The 15,686-nt window shown below is 33.9% G+C and overlaps 2 protein-coding genes and 3 long non-coding RNA genes across 5 annotated transcripts; 3 read left to right on the forward strand and 2 right to left on the reverse strand.

The window, feature by feature from the left end:
• Positions 1 to 1,737: 1,737 nt before the first annotated feature.
• Positions 1,738 to 3,638, reverse strand: LOC110909159. The gene is made up of 3 exons (XR_002575199.2): positions 3,473 to 3,638; positions 2,892 to 2,958; positions 1,738 to 1,984 (listed from the first exon to the last, which is right to left on the reverse strand). It is a non-coding gene; the product is annotated as an uncharacterized LOC110909159 (long non-coding RNA).
• A 2,815-nt stretch (positions 3,639 to 6,453) lies between these two features.
• On the forward strand, positions 6,454 to 7,376 carry LOC118486393. The gene is made up of 4 exons (XR_004878771.1): positions 6,454 to 6,801; positions 6,881 to 6,937; positions 7,164 to 7,241; positions 7,320 to 7,376. It is a non-coding gene; the product is annotated as an uncharacterized LOC118486393 (long non-coding RNA).
• Positions 7,377 to 7,603: 227 nt separating this feature from the next.
• Positions 7,604 to 9,909, forward strand: LOC118486535. The gene is made up of 9 exons (XM_035983047.1): positions 7,604 to 7,651; positions 7,759 to 7,806; positions 7,888 to 7,944; positions 8,034 to 8,075; positions 8,160 to 8,216; positions 8,293 to 9,068; positions 9,169 to 9,378; positions 9,467 to 9,725; positions 9,824 to 9,909. Exons 3-9 carry the CDS (start codon positions 7,926 to 7,928, stop codon positions 9,907 to 9,909), a joined length of 1,449 nt encoding a protein of 482 aa, XP_035838940.1. The 5' UTR covers positions 7,604 to 7,651; positions 7,759 to 7,806; positions 7,888 to 7,925.
• Positions 9,910 to 11,099: 1,190 nt separating this feature from the next.
• LOC118486536 lies at positions 11,100 to 12,319 on the forward strand. Its single transcript, XM_035983048.1, has 4 exons — positions 11,100 to 11,152; positions 11,249 to 11,351; positions 11,595 to 11,861; positions 11,947 to 12,319. The coding sequence occupies exons 1-4, from the start codon at positions 11,100 to 11,102 to the stop codon at positions 12,256 to 12,258; spliced, it is 735 nt and encodes a 244-aa protein (XP_035838941.1). The 3' UTR covers positions 12,259 to 12,319.
• Positions 12,320 to 14,946: 2,627 nt separating this feature from the next.
• LOC110905806 lies at positions 14,947 to 15,424 on the reverse strand. The gene is made up of 2 exons (XR_002573433.2): positions 15,337 to 15,424; positions 14,947 to 15,259 (listed from the first exon to the last, which is right to left on the reverse strand). It is a non-coding gene; the product is annotated as an uncharacterized LOC110905806 (long non-coding RNA).
• Between the last annotated feature and the right edge of the window lie 262 nt (positions 15,425 to 15,686).

Consider the following 15,686-nt stretch of genomic DNA (forward strand, 5'->3'; position numbering starts at 1 on the left):
CCACAAGAGTTATCGTTTAACACATAACAGATGTTCATATCACATACAAGCTCACCTTACACGTTCAAGTTTTACAAAATCACCTAACAGTTTATTTGTCACCCACAAGGTGTGCGATTTCATCAAGTTATTGGCCCAATTCAAGAGTATGGGGTCCGATCTAGGGATGCGGTTCGGGTCCTTTGCGTTGGGCTTATGAGCCCAACCGTATATGGTGCAACCCATCTAAAATGTAAAGCCCAATCAGGTGTTCATCATGTCAGAAATGTGCGATTACACTAGTGGTGTGCGACTATGTTATCATTGTGCGACCCATTACCCGTCCGTGGCCCAACAGCAGGTGGGCAACCCAACTGTATAAAGCCCACTTAGTGTGTGTGTATGGTCCAAATCTTAAAATCAATCTCTCAAGTGTGCGGTTTAATCACAGATACTTCTCCACATTATTCGCAAACGTCAAATATCATCAAATCAGATTTCAACTTGGATCAATCAACATGCTACCCCCAAGAACAAAGTAACAGTTCATGCGTACATACAATTCTGTGTAACAAGTTTAAATTTCAAGCATCACAGAGACGAAACATTAGGTTTTTCGTCGTGGAGGCGTGTGGTGGCGAAACACTATGTTTCGTCGGCAAGAAGGTGGCGAAACACCTGCATGTTTCGTCATAATGAGGATGGCGAAACACCTGAGTGTTTTGTCATCATGCAGTTTACCAGTTCATCTTGCACACAGAAACCCTAATCCATTCAGTTCGTTATCAATAAGCATGTATTCGTAACCCTGTTGTTCTAATTTTCATTAACAACAAGGTCTAATCATAACTCCAGATATGAATGACTTATTATGATAATTCATACAAATCCATGCATACAATTCCAAGACAAATCGGAAAAAATTATATTCCACAAAGTCACAAAGCATTCATTAATCATAATCAAATAAACACTACATAATCAAGATCATCACATGCGAATCAATTCTAACATACTAACCGAATGAATGTAGTGGAATTCCGAGCAGATCTTCGAGAAAAGAAAGAAAAAGGTTGTCGTCGGTTTTTATTCGAGAGAAAGGAGAGCTTATGGTTAGAGATTTTATTCATTATGTTTGCAATACCCTAAATACCACACACATAACCGTGTATGTGTGTGTACGTTCCTTCCACGCGAACCGGGTCCAATTGGGCTTAAAGTTGGGCTCAAGGTTTAAGGCTGAGGATCCAATTATCCTAACCAAGTAAAGAAGTGTGCGGTTCGGTGAGTGGTGTGCGACTCGAAGACTTGTGCGACTAATTAATCATGTAAAACAATCAAGGTATATCAAACACCACTATCTAACTTTTTATAACGAACGCGTAGTTACAACGTATAATAGTTAACAAGTAGGAACGATGCCCACCAAGGGGACTTGGAATCCGAGTTGTCACATTGGAAATTAAAAATAATACATAAAAGACTTGTCTTCATCAAGTGATGTAAGAGTGGTGGCAGGTGTGAGAGAAGTGGTTTGCCAAGGGATGGATTGTAATTGAACCAAGCATCCCGATTTATAGCTGGAAGCAGACAGTTTACACGGCCCCGTGCCTCCTTTTTCTCTGTCTTCATTTAATGAGTTATGTTAGTCCGTATTGTGACAATCTACACTTACGAGGTTAGTTGTAAGACCCTTATCACCTTCTAATATTTCATATAGTACATATCACATTTAAAATGCCGTTATTGCAAAAACACTGATAAACCGACAGTTACATAGAGTTCAAAACCTTCAAAACGAAGTTTACAAAGATTTAGAACATCTTGTTTACTAGCACATACTTAACTTGCAAAACATTTGTACCATATTTACAAACATTTGATAAAACTACACCAAAGTATTTAATAACAAAAGTTATGAATTTCATTTGCGGAAGCTTCTTTTGTGCGCGTGTTCGGTTCGTTTATCATGATGGATCGTCATCCGCAATATCATGTAAGCTACCTAAAACAAAACACCCAAACTTGTTAGTTATGAGCATTAAAACATGTTTATACAAGTTTTATGCTTCAAACAATGAACAACAAACAAAAAGCTAAAATTGGTTGCTGTCGCGTGTCACGACAGAGTTCTAATTCTCTGTCGCGTGGGGCGACGTCGCTCGCGTGTCACGAAGACAAACGTGTCCTCGGTCGCATAGCGCGAGGGGTAACATTTTCCAGCGAGTTTGTTTATCAGACCTGCATTTCCCAGCTATGCTACTTTTTACGAAAATGGACATAACTTGTCCGATATTGATCCGAATTGGGTCACATTTCTTCCTACGTGATCGTATTTCGATCCTCTATAATATAGAATCAAAATCCAATATCATGATTTACAAATTTCTTAACTTTAGGCTATCGGAGTCATAATTATTTACAATTTATTTGACCCGTTCAGAACTATGAACCATAAACTTGATTTATGACTTCAAAACTTCTATAAAAAAGAAACAATACACGTCAACATACTTATATTTACGGCACATTATATGTAAAGTTTATGTGTCGTTATTTAAGTGCATATCACCTATTTGACCCGTTTAGCTTACTTAGCGACATCCATCGCCTTAACTCGCCAAAGTTCATTACTTTGGTGGTTTTGACCCGTTTGATTTCGTTAGTGAAATCCATCGCTTATTACAACCAACCACGTATTATTCGAGTCATTTTGACCCGTTTAAACATTTAAGTGGAAGCCACCACTTTTACATTTGTACTTTATCGCTAGTTTCTAATTATTCTTGTTCGGTTAATACATACGAAATCCTCCGTTTTAGTAATAACCAAACATCATAACGATGTAATTATTATTCAAACAACTAAACATAAAATAATAACGAGATTTTACGAAGTGTATAGCTGCGTACCTTTAAAGCTTTCCTTTCAAACGATTATCCGTTCCTCCTTGATTACTAGACGATCCACCCAAATTGCCTATAAATCCAATTCGGACATATCGCTTAGCATTCGTATTTTTTTATTCACCATACAATGCATCTAGTTAATTCAATTAAGTAACTCTTTCATGTTTATCACTTTATTTAAGTTCATCTAGACATTTTATCAAACATCTTGTGTGCGAAATTGGTATCCTAACACTATCATGTTCATGATTAATGACTTTAACCATGTTAAAGTATAGTATTTCAATTCATATGTCAAGAATACCATAACCACACTTAAACTTACATCCTAACAATCAAGTAACACTAAATCATTCTTACAATTCAAGTGTTCTTCATTCTATTCACAAAACCCATATAATCACCCATAGGATAAACATTGAAATCAATAAATTATAACATGAATATATCAAATTCTTGTCTAAGACTTGTTCTTAGACTTGTAATCATTCTTATTTAACCATAACATCAAACTATCATTCAAGAATCTAAATTATGAAAGTTCATGTACAATCAAACATCACCAAAAATCAATTTAAACATACCTTGTGATCCTTCTAAGTATAATGATCACTAATTTCACTTGAAATTGATTCCAATTTGATTTCCTTCTTTGATTTTTGATGGTAATTTGATGAATTTAGGGTCTTTAAAAGATGAGTTCTTGTACAGGGGTGTTTGGTCGATCACAGCTCACATAAGGTGTGTGAGTTTTGTGGTTATCCAGTGTTTTTAAAACATTTCTTTCAAAATGACCAATTTAGTCCATTTAGTTTTTAATGTGTATAAAAATAGTCAAAATCCCTTAAATTCATATCTTTTTATAACAAAATTTTAACTAGGTTAGTCATTTCTAGTTTAAATTTCACTATTTTATTTTCGAAAGTAATAGTTATACATGTATACATGCATATATAATTTAATATTTTTAGAGGTGTTAAATTAGCATCGTATGTTTGGCACTTATAAATTATATTTTTTATATTATTCGTTACGCCTTACTACCCCATGTCTCATAGTGGTTTTCATTTGAACCGAATCCTATATATATAAACGCTTACATAAGTCCTTATAATATTGAGGTATCTATATTAATTTCGATAACAAAATATCTCAAATGAAAAAAAAATCTTACAAGAGTATTATATATTCAAACGTTATTAAAGCTAGTTTTGAATTTAGAACTTATATAAAATCTTTAAAAATATATAACTTGTTTTACCATTTCAAAATTATTTAGTTAAAAAAGTAGTTAGATAATAAGAGAAAAAAAAAATGAGTTCTAAATATTATATAAGAGTTATTTGCACGGTTAGTCCATATGATTTCTCCAAGGTAATAAGGCTGGATACTAAATTTTGAATGACGGAAATACCTTAAGTTCTCAGTTAGTTTTTAACAACCATTAGCATTAAGTTGCAACATCAAATGTTAAAATCTCAAATTGTTATTTTCAACTATTAATAACTGAGCTTGTTACTTTTCACAAACCAAAGGGACTAATGATGTAATTATCTCTTTATTTTACACATGATACAAGAAATCAAGTGTGACGAGATGAGGATGTCAACACATAGGAGTTGTCATAGACCAATAAACTAGATTTTTTGTTTTTTTATGACTTCGCATATTGTATGGATTATTATATATTTATATGTTATGTGACATTTTTAATTATGACATGATTAAATATTAAAAATTTTAATAGTTTCCAGAAGCTTTGGACAATTATCTCACTCCGACCAATAATCCGCTATGGGTCGGGTGACAGAGAACACTAAAAAGGTGGTCAACCATGCATTTAACATGTTAAAAATTCAACCTAACATGTTAAAAATCAATTTAAAAAAAATCTGAGTTTTTCAATAACTAATAAAAAATTAAGAAGACTATAAGAAAAGATAAAAAAAATTACAAAAATATTTTTATTGGAATAGCTTCTACACATGTTTATATGCATATGCTCCAAAAAACTTTGAAAAAAAATAGTTTTTAGCATTTTAAATATAGTTTTTAAGATATTTTTAACATGTTAATTACACTATTCCCTGTTTCCCCACTTTTTTAGTGTTATATATATATATATATATATATATATATATATATATATATATATATATATATATATATATATATAGGGCAAGGATAAATTGAAAACCCAATTGAGTTGACTAAACCCTGAAAACCCATTACTGGCCATTGATTAACCTTCATGGATGGCTGAGATTTAATCTTCTCATTCTTGGATTTTGAATGCCTTTTGTACATTTTTTTAATATATTGATGGTACTTGAAGGGCAATATGGGAAAGACGAAAGTGATATAAGCTCTTATAACAAAAAGACTGCATGGTGTAAGAAGTTTACATCAAACTTACATCAACTACATCATTACCCCCCTAATCTACAAAACCTATCTCAGTCTACAAAAAATTCAAAATACCCAAAACTCACCGGAGACTCACAACCGTCACATTCTTCAAAAATTCCTAAAACTCTCTCTCTCTCGTAGTCTTCAACAAACCTCTGAAATTAACCCCAAAATCACCTGAGATTCACGCTCTGACATTCATCTTCATCACTGAGTCTCTTGAATCTTCATAGATCGACGCAGATTTCCGACAATCACCGAAGAAAAGAACGTTCGCCGGAAAAATTAGGGGTCCGACACGTCGTTTCAGGTTTTTACTTACTCTTTGTTTATGTAAGTGTAAAATAGATTCACAGTTTGCCATGGTTTTTTTAGTCTTGTGCGTCATAACAATGAAGGATGTTAAAAACAATGGACTTTATGGCGATTATGTTCTGCAAATAATATTTGGGTTTTCTTAAAAAGACATGGTTCTTCCCCGAAAAAATTTCTTCCATTTGCATAGCCTGGTGCCGACTAAAACTGGTTTGTTTTAGGGGGGGGGGGGTAAAAATGAAGTTTTTTTTATATATTTTGTAAGCCTTTGTTTATGTAGAATCCGGAATTTTATATATACAGGTTTGGGTGTGTTTCATAGATTTGTTGTTTCTGGATTTTTTTAAAGGCTTATGGGGGGGGGGTTATTGCACGGACCTCCCGGCCGCTGGAGTGATCCCACTCCACAAGCTAGCAACGTCCCAATGCTGCCTGGCGGTTAATACCCCATCCCGAGCTGAGTCCGTTTCCCTCTGGGAAGAAGGTGGCAGAATACCCCCTGCCTGGACTCGAACCCGGGTCTCTGTGAAGAGTAGAGGTGGGACTGGCCAACTGGGACACCCCAGTTGGTTTTTTAAAGGCTTATGATTTGTTGTTAATGTTGTTTCTTTAATTTTTATAAGGGTTAGAGTTTGTGTGTGGTTCTAAATGAATTGACTTTTGGGGGTTTAGGTTTGAATGTATTGAACATCACAATTTTTGTGTAGTATATGTTTCTTGCTTCTATTTGATTGAGAAAATAAATTACACTAATAATCTGTAATTAGAAAAAACGGCTATTCGTGGTTTATCAATACATAATCAGAAATCATAAGTAAAAAAAATCAAGAATTCTGAGGATAATAAAAAATAAAGGGCATAAATATTGTCCGAAGAATGGTCGTCTGATGTGTAAACTGATGCTTTGATGGCATACGTGACATTTTGCTCTGATGTGTAAACTGATGCTTTGTTGGCATACGTGACATTTTGCAGTCATCCGCATTTACGACTAAAAATCCAAGGAAAAATGAGCCCAGGTGTTTACAATTACAAAACCTTTCATAATTTATGCTTACGCATTAAATTGGAAATTAGTTTATTAATGTTGTTTACAAATAACAAAATGCAGCTAAAAAGACTCGCCGTACGCCGGTTGTCGATAAGCAAGCGCATCATGATAAGAAGTTGCAAAAAAGAAAGCTAATAAGTACGTACAAGCATTTTTTTTTCACTAGTCTTACATTTATGTTTTGGAAAAAAATAATAAAACAAACTTGTTGTCTCAGTTACAACAGACAGTGACTTGGACACACCCGGGAAAAACATGGATAATATACAAAAAGGTATGTTTTTTCTTACGTATAAAAGCTTCTTTGTTACATTTTTTTAAAATCTAATATTTATGTACTTGCACATTGAAAAAAACGTTCTGAGTTGGCAACGATTCGAGTGGGCACACGCGGAAAAAACATGGAGAATATACAAAAACTGTTTTAGATGTGATCTTTATGAATCTAAATAATATATATGTTTCGATACCTTAATGCTAATTATTATAACAAAATGCAGCTAAAAAGACTCGCTGTACGCCGGTTGTCGATAAGCAAGCGCGTCAGGATAAGAAGTTGCAAAAAAGAAAGCTAATAAGTACGCACAAGCATTTTTTTTCACTAATCTTACATTTATGTTCTGGAAAAAAATAATAAAACAAACTTATTGTCTCAGTTACAACAGACAGTGACTTGGACACACCCGGGAAAAACATGGATAATATACAAAAAGGTATGTTTTTTCTTACGTATAAAAGTTTCTTTGTTACATTTTTTTAAAATCTAATGTTTATGTACTTGCACATTGAAAAAAACGTTCTGAGTTGGCAACGATTCGAGTGGGCACACGCGGAAAAAACATGGAGAATATACAAAAACTGTTTTAGATGTGATCTTTATGAATCTAAATAATATATATGTTTCGATACCTTAATGCTAATTATTAAGCGTTCTAAATAGTGACACCGGATGCTAACACGGGCGGGCCAGCAACGCGGACAAGAGGAGGTAAAAAATGTTTTAAAATTAGTCTTTTATCTTTATATTGTTAAGACATATATTTTGTAAAGTGTTGTTAATAGATTTGGATTTATATAAAACTCGTATAAATGTAGGTAAGCAAGCACATCGCGAAAAGAAGTTGCATAAAAGAAAGCTAATAAGTACGTACAAGCGTTTTTTTTTCTTTTGTTTGTTTCATAATTATGTTTTATATAAATAATAAAACAAAGTTGGTGTATCAGTTTCACCAGACAGTGATTTGGACACACCCGGGGGAAACATGCAGAAAATGAAAAAAGGTATGTTTTTTATTTCTATATACATTTCTTCGTTACATTTTTTATATATCTAATATTTATGTACATTAAATTTGTAAAAAACATTCCAGTTGATGTCGATGCGGGCGGGCCAGCAACACGTACTAGAGCAGGTACATAACTGTATTAGAGGTCATCTTTAGGAATCTAAATAAATATATGTTTCAATACTTTCTTAATAAAACCTAAATTTACAGGTCAACAATCACGGGCGGTTAGCAAAACAAAGAAAATCGTGAAAAGGAAATTAATAGGTATGTACACACAACTTGTTTCCTTCCTTTATAAAAATATGTAAATCATATCTGACAGTTGGTGTCTTAGTTTCAGTCGACAGCGACTCAGAGATGGCTGGAGAATTCACCTTGGGTCACAAAGGCGATGCGGTCGAGCCAGAGAAACATGCAACTGTGGTGAGGGAAACAAAAAAAGAAAAACAAGAACGGGTGCTAAGGCGAAGTGGGAAACCACCAAAAAGCAATAATTGGCCAAAAATAAAAACACGTTCAGCGCCTATGCAATTGTACAAATGCATCAAGTCTCTAACCAGTAATCAACAAGAGGATGTGAAGAGGATGGGGTTTGGTAAGATGCTATCTTTCAACATCAGTAGCATACCTGCAAAGCTTGCACACTATGTTGTGGATCACTTCAATACAGAAGAAATGGCTATCGAGATGTCCTGTGGGTCAATAAGTGTTGATGTTGAGTCTGTGCATGACCTTTTTGGAATTCCTAACAAAGGCATAAACATGCAAAATGTAAAACAATCTGAGAAGCTTGATGGTGCTGTTATGGCATGGCGAAAAAGATACCGTTCACGATTTGTAGCGCCGACAAAACTGGCACAATCTATAAGCACAAGTGATGAAGACAATAGTTTCAATTTCCGTCTAGACTTCCTGATGTTATTCTTAACCGTCATGGTTGAGTGTAATAGAAATGGGCGAATGAAGGAGTGGATTTTGAAAAGTTTAACTGGAAATACGGATTTCAGTAAAATTAATTGGTGTGCCTACGTCATTCAGCAAATTAAATCTTGTAAAGACGGATGGAAGAGGTATGATCCTGATTCTCCATTTTCAGGTCCACTCACGCTTTTGGCTGTAAGTGTTTTTCTGTAAAAAAACTTACTAAAAATATAGCTATACAAACATTTGTTTAGTTATCTTACCACTTTCAATTCTTTTTTTTTTCATTACACAGCTGTTGTACGTTGACCGAGTTAAATGCACCGGACTTGAAGTGGACCGGTCAATCAACCCAATCGTATTGTGGAATAAAAACGAATTGAAAAAGAGAGAAAGATTGGAGATTAAAACAGGTGGGTTTGGAAGAGGCAGCTTGCATGAAGTTGCTGTGGTTAAACGGGATTTTAGGAAAACTGAGTTACGAGTTAATGATGAAGTTCTTAATGTAAGATTACTAATCATAACCAGTTTCAGAATAATTATCTTCTTTCAACATCACTTACAAAAAATGTTTTTGAAAACTTTCTTTGTAGAATGAGATTGAATCTATTACAAAGCATTTGGATGTCATGGAAGCCAAAAAGCTAACGGTACAAAAAAAGTTGGAGGTTGTGTTTAATGCTCATCCACGCAATGTGCAAGTTCAGAAATTGATACAACGGTATGAGAAGATTGTTCACTCCAGGAAAACAAGGGTGTGGCTTGTGCCTGATACCCCACAGAAAAAAATTGCCGGGGTCCTCATGTCTCTCAAGAAGACAATGGAAACCCCTGAAAATGATTACACGGAAGGTAATATGAATGACGGGTAAATCACTACCTTAAATATGTATTAACGTTTACTACAAATGGTAATTAATTAGTTTTTTTTTTTTTTGGTCTAAATGCAGAAGATCAAGATAATGCCGCAACTGCAACTGAGGTGGCAAACGTTGATGGTATGAACTTTTTTGCATACCTACTTAAATTCAATTAAATTAATCTTACAAACATAACACAACCATTAAAAAACCCTACATATATGTAGCATGATTTAATTAAAATGTAGCATGATTTAATTAAAAATAACGTAAAAAATTAATGGCAAAAACTAATCAGCCAAAAGTAAAGTTAACGCCTTATGTATCTCCTATAAATGCAAACTAAATGTAAAATATATGTAGATGAGGGTGAGGGTGACAAAACACAAGAGAAGATACCAGATTCGCCGACTACTACACAAAAAAATGTCACATGTGTAGTGACACGCGACGAAGAAAGTCAGGCAAAAGATCAAGAGAAGAAAGCTTCACCGATAAGTAAGTTCTACATGTTTTTTTGTTTCAATCACCCATTTTATAAAAACTCACGTATAACCTGTTACATGTGTACAAAAATTAAGATGAACCGATAATACAGAAAAACTAACACATACATGTATGTGTACATGTAAATGAATAGAATTGGACACCAGCAACGAAACACAAAACATGGAAGAATTGCTTGATGGCCCTACCTTTGACCTACTTACACAAGAAACCGACCTAGGTAACTCATGATTCCAAAAATAAAAAAAAATTAAAAATACCGTAACATGTGTTATTCCTGTACACAACATATAATCATATATATAAAAACCAAAAAAAAATGTGCAGGTGCTGATGTCGATGAAACAACGGATGCCATGAATCAAGAAGATAAAAAATCGAAAGAAGAAGAGACCAAGAATAAAATCAATGGTAAGTTCTACATGTTTTTTACTTCATTACTATATTATAATAAAACTTATGATTTTTTTATTAATACTAACAAACCAAAAAAAATAAGCAGGCAAGGGAGAGGCTGAAAATGATATCAGAAATAACGCTTTGGTAAAGGAACTTGAATCAAAACGAATAAAACCAATTGGGAGGTTCAACCGGTCATGTGATGACCATGATGACGGAATGGAAATTGAAATAACGTCAGAAGAACAGCATATATGGGATTTTCTGTTCGATATCAAATACTCAATGTAAGATTCCGTTTAAATTATAAAATACTAGTTGTTACATTAAGCAAGGCTTTGCTCTAGGTAGATTATGGAATGTTTTGGTCCAAAATAGAATGTTTTTTTACAAGTACACTATTTTCTTTTAAATGTATAACAGCATACGTTTTTCATAAACAACATACAGGCCACGGAAAATGGTCGTCTCTTTGTCTAGCGGGGTAACAAGAAAATTTGGTGAATCTGCTGAGTAAGTTCAGTTATATAAAAAATAAGTAAAAACATAGTATTCGTAGATTTTTTATGTCTAGAATTTAATTTATAAATTTAACATTATCTTGCGTAGAGATATTATATTCAATAGTATTTACGGCACCGAAATCACAAAGACGCTGATGCGCACATTGAGGGAGGAAGTGAAGGTGTTCCCTGACGTGGTTGATGCTTGGGTAGATTTAATGAATTTTGAAGAAGTAGAAAGAAGCAACGGCGACTTGACGCGTATTTATTTTAGAACAACTGTGATAGTGAGTATTCATCGTATATTGTTTTGATCTTTGTCTATGATTCTGAATTTATTAAGTCTTTTTGCTCTTGAACCAGCTTGCCTATTCAAAAAGAATTTTTTTAATTATTGGAATTCGGGTCTTGCACCAACTTATTGACACATCTTATTTGAAAAAAAATTACAGGACAGCTGGTTATTGACAGATTCTGCTTGTGATGATGATGAACGTATGAAAACGTTCATCGAAAGGGTGACGGATGCGGGCGCATATGAGTTCATTGGGTTGAAAATGGTTTTCTTTCCAATCCTTGAGAATGATCAATATTACTTGATTGTCTTCGATCTGAAAAAAGGCGCAATAACAGTGATAGACCACAGGCCTGATCGCACACCCTTAGTTGGCATTAGGGATCATCAAGACTACTACATTAAAGACACACCGTACAAAGTGGTTAGTCATTCTCTGTTCTTGTAAACTTCATGATGAGGAACAAATTAACTCATACCAAAACTGATTAGTATATTGTTTTTAACAGAAGCATATGATGGACGTTTATTTGGAGCTTTGCGAACATCCGGCAAAAGATGAAATCTCAGCAGCCAAGATTGAAAGGTGTAATATCAAATGGGCGACCCCTGCGCATCCAATGGATAGTGCGGTATTCCTTATGCAGCACATGCAGAAATTTAACGGCATCAATGAACCTTTTGAATGTGGTTTTAGCAGCCACTGGAAGAAAAAGCAAAAACAGATTCTTGCCCTCCGAAAAAAATTCGCTACACGCATGCTACTCTCTAATGTGAATTTGATGAACGCGAAGGTTCGCGAGGCTGCATTAACAGTGTAAGCTTCTGCTAGTGTTATGTTTTTTGTGGAGAACTGAAACAATATAACTCGTACTTTGCCAGTTGCCTATTTATGTATTTCACTATTAGACTATGTCGTTGCTTTTGGAACAAATGTTTTTATATGTATGTTTAATGTTAACTTTTGGCGACCCATAAGCACACTAATGGAAAAGCTTGACTAAGATATATTAATTTGAAAAGCATACAAAAAAGATGTAGTAACAAAAGGTGTAGAAATGCAGTATTTTCATATGATAACTTTTTTATCACTTTGACTAATCTAAAAAGAAATATTATGACTAATATGTCTGTTATTTGTGGTAAAATTTGTCATTACAAGCTAATTTGTTACAAAAACAAGCTAATTTCTTAAGCAGTGGTAATTATCATTACAAGCTAGTTTGATACAAAAATAAAAACAATAGAAAAAAAAGACATGTTTCGTTACAAAAAACAGTACAAAATAAAAAATGTAACATAATATAAGGCAGACACAGCATATACTACTCCTATTTAAAATATTTTATGGGGCATTTTATATAAAGAAAAAAAAGAAAAGTCTTACAAATTAATGCTGCCAACTTTTAAGTGTCTAGTCTAATCTGCACCAAAAACAAACACGCAAACCAACACCATGCCCAATAAAATATATCATAGTACTGATTCAAAATTATAATAATATATATAAACAATAACAAGTACAAAAGGTGATATAAATCACCCATTATAGGGAAACTAAATTGGACAAAAAGCAAGTATAAAGTACAAAGTCAAATGATGTTTACACGAACCAAAGCAAAAAGCATAAAAAATTGAAAAACAAAATGTCAACTTCTATCTCTATCTTATGCACATGCATCAATAGTTCTCTTGTGATGGGCAGCCCTCTTGTGATTTGATATCCCAAGCATTAAATGAATCCCAATATACTCTTTGTGGTGTAATAACAAACCCCGTAATAACAATAAAATAAAATATATATACACCTACAAACGTGGGGTGAACAAAAGGAAGGAAGAATCAAAAGTACAAAACTTTAAAGAAAGTTGTTATATCAAATGTAAAAAGCTACTGATTGAAAGGCTTAGCTAATTATATGTATGGGTAGCCTTATATGTTTCAACCTAACACCATAACCCTTATGTTACATTTCTCAATTAATTGCTTTAACACACAAACAAAGAGCAAAAAAATACTTAACTTCTATAATGGTTAGGATATTACATTTAAGGCAACATTTAATGTTGATTTAAACTGATGTAAAGAATCTAATTAATTTATCCACCTAACATCATTTGCTTCTTTATAAATTAGGGTGAAATGTAAACATTTGTTTCATCACTTTTTCCCCATAAAAAAAGAAGTGAAAAAAAAAACTTATTATGTCTAGTCCAGCATCACCATCCGACTCGAAACGGGTTACCAAACGATTGCGGAGAACTCTTTCATTTGAACTCCAAGCTCCAAAATCAGATGCCAACCCAGAGTGTTCTCAAATCACAAACACCCCTTCTCTTCCGACAACGCTGCAAGCTGTTGAAGAAAATCTTGGTATCGATGCTAAGCTTATAAGTGACCTCCTTACTAACACTAAACCTGAAGGAACAACACATGATGAGATGTGCTTAGATGATGCACTTTTTGATGTTGACTGGGGGTCTTTTTACTTCACTACACAAGTTACCCCTGTCAAAAGCTCTTCAACTGTGATGCTCGCTGACGAAGCTAAACCAGTCAATACCGCACAAGTGAACCCCCCGGCAGTTGATCCAAAGCCTACCAATGATCCAGAAGATGATCCTATAAATGATGATTACTCGTGCTACTCACCAAACACTCTTATCTCGTGGGCCCATCACAACCCGTGGGAGAGTGAGCTTAGCCCAGAACCATTCAGCGCTGAAATTCAATATGGCACTCCAGGATCGTTTCTTGACTAAAAAGTGATGTTTACATCAAGTTGCTATTATCGGTGTGAAAAAAAAAAGTGCCCCAATTTTCCCTCTCTCATGCAATATAGGGCTACTTTACTTATCCTACGTTGTTTACTTTAGTTATCCTATGTTGTTTACCATATCTAGTATTGAAGTTATTATGAACTCAACTATTGAGTTAAATCTATGTTTTTCCAATGTATCGTTTCTTGACTAAAAAGTGCCCCAATTTTCCCTCTCTCATGCAATATAGGGCTACTTTACTTATCCTACGTTGTTTACTTTAGTTATCCTATGTTGTTTACCATATTTAGTATTGAAGTTATTATGAACTCAACTATTGAGTTAAATCTATGTTTTTCCAATGTATCTTATTCAAAAATTCGTGTCATTATTATATGATTTAAAAAAAAAAAATTGATATCTTAAAAAAAGGGCATACATAGTTTACACACTTTAGGGAAAAAAAAGAAATAAATAAAAAAAAGAGTCACGTGATCAAAAACGAAAGCAAATGATCAAACACACCTAGAACAAAAATGTACAAAAAAATCTCACTGAAAAAAAATGTATCTCGGATACACCAAAAATGTACAAAAATCAGAGTCAAAAAAAATGTAACATGGTAAAGCCAAAAACCAAAAAAAACACTATCATATAAAATTCTCAGATTGAAAACATCAAAAGTCTACATAAAAATCTTAAGGGGAAAAAATGTAACATGATAAAAACAAAACCCAAAAACCCATAACATAGAAAAAACTCAGATTCAACCAAACATCAACAAGTACATACTAGGAAAATGTCATTAAACATACTAATAAGCATGATCCAACTAAGTACTAACTAATTCTTAATGATAACAAACAACCCTAACAATTAAGCTGCCAAACACTAACGCTAATATCAGTAACCATATAACCCTCTTCTTCTTCCGAATTTCTTGTTCGCGGGTAAACAGTTCAGCTTGCAGGTTGTTGATGTTCCTCAAAAGACCGGGTATGATCCTAGATGACCGTAAGCACATCGGTGGGTCGACCCAACCAATGAAAGGGCAGTTGCTAGGCTACATTAAAAAAAATAGGCAAAAAACACGATTAGAACACGCATTTGCTTATTAAAAACAGGGTTCGAATTTTTTACCTTAAATGGACATGAAAAGAACCTTCTTCCTGGGTTATCGTCGGTCCATGATGTCCGGATAACAGCAATCCTCCCACATGAACACCTTTTCATCTTTTTTGAGAGAGAGATGAATTGTATACGAAAAAGATAGATGAGAAAATCATATATAGGCAGTCATATATTTAAATATAGTTTGGGTTGTTGGAGATGGAGATAGTTGGAAGCCTTTAGTGATCTAATATAAAGATATGAACAAACCATTTGTGGGTCCCATTCTACATATATCCTTTTGTCATTACCCACGTCCATATGCCTACCCCCACCCCTAGGAAAAAGTTTACCACATATCTACTTGAATAAACCAAAAA

The sequence above is a fragment of the Helianthus annuus genome, chromosome 14 (assembly GCF_002127325.2).
Source record: "Helianthus annuus cultivar XRQ/B chromosome 14, HanXRQr2.0-SUNRISE, whole genome shotgun sequence".
Classification (NCBI taxonomy): Eukaryota; Viridiplantae; Streptophyta; class Magnoliopsida; order Asterales; family Asteraceae; genus Helianthus; species Helianthus annuus.

Coding starts and splice junctions, on each gene's coding strand:
- LOC118486535 (XM_035983047.1), top strand. Junction 8,076..8,159: donor AGCAACACGTACTAGAGCAG/GTACATAACTGT, acceptor CTAAATTTACAG/GTCAACAATCACGGGCGGTT. Junction 9,069..9,168: donor GTCCACTCACGCTTTTGGCT/GTAAGTGTTTTT, acceptor TTCATTACACAG/CTGTTGTACGTTGACCGAGT.
- LOC118486536 (XM_035983048.1), top strand. CDS start 11,100: ATGGTCGTCTCTTTGTCTAGCGGGGTAACAAGAAAATTTGGTGAATCT. Junction 11,153..11,248: donor AAATTTGGTGAATCTGCTGA/GTAAGTTCAGTT, acceptor TATCTTGCGTAG/AGATATTATATTCAATAGTA. Junction 11,352..11,594: donor CTGACGTGGTTGATGCTTGG/GTAGATTTAATG, acceptor AAAAAATTACAG/GACAGCTGGTTATTGACAGA.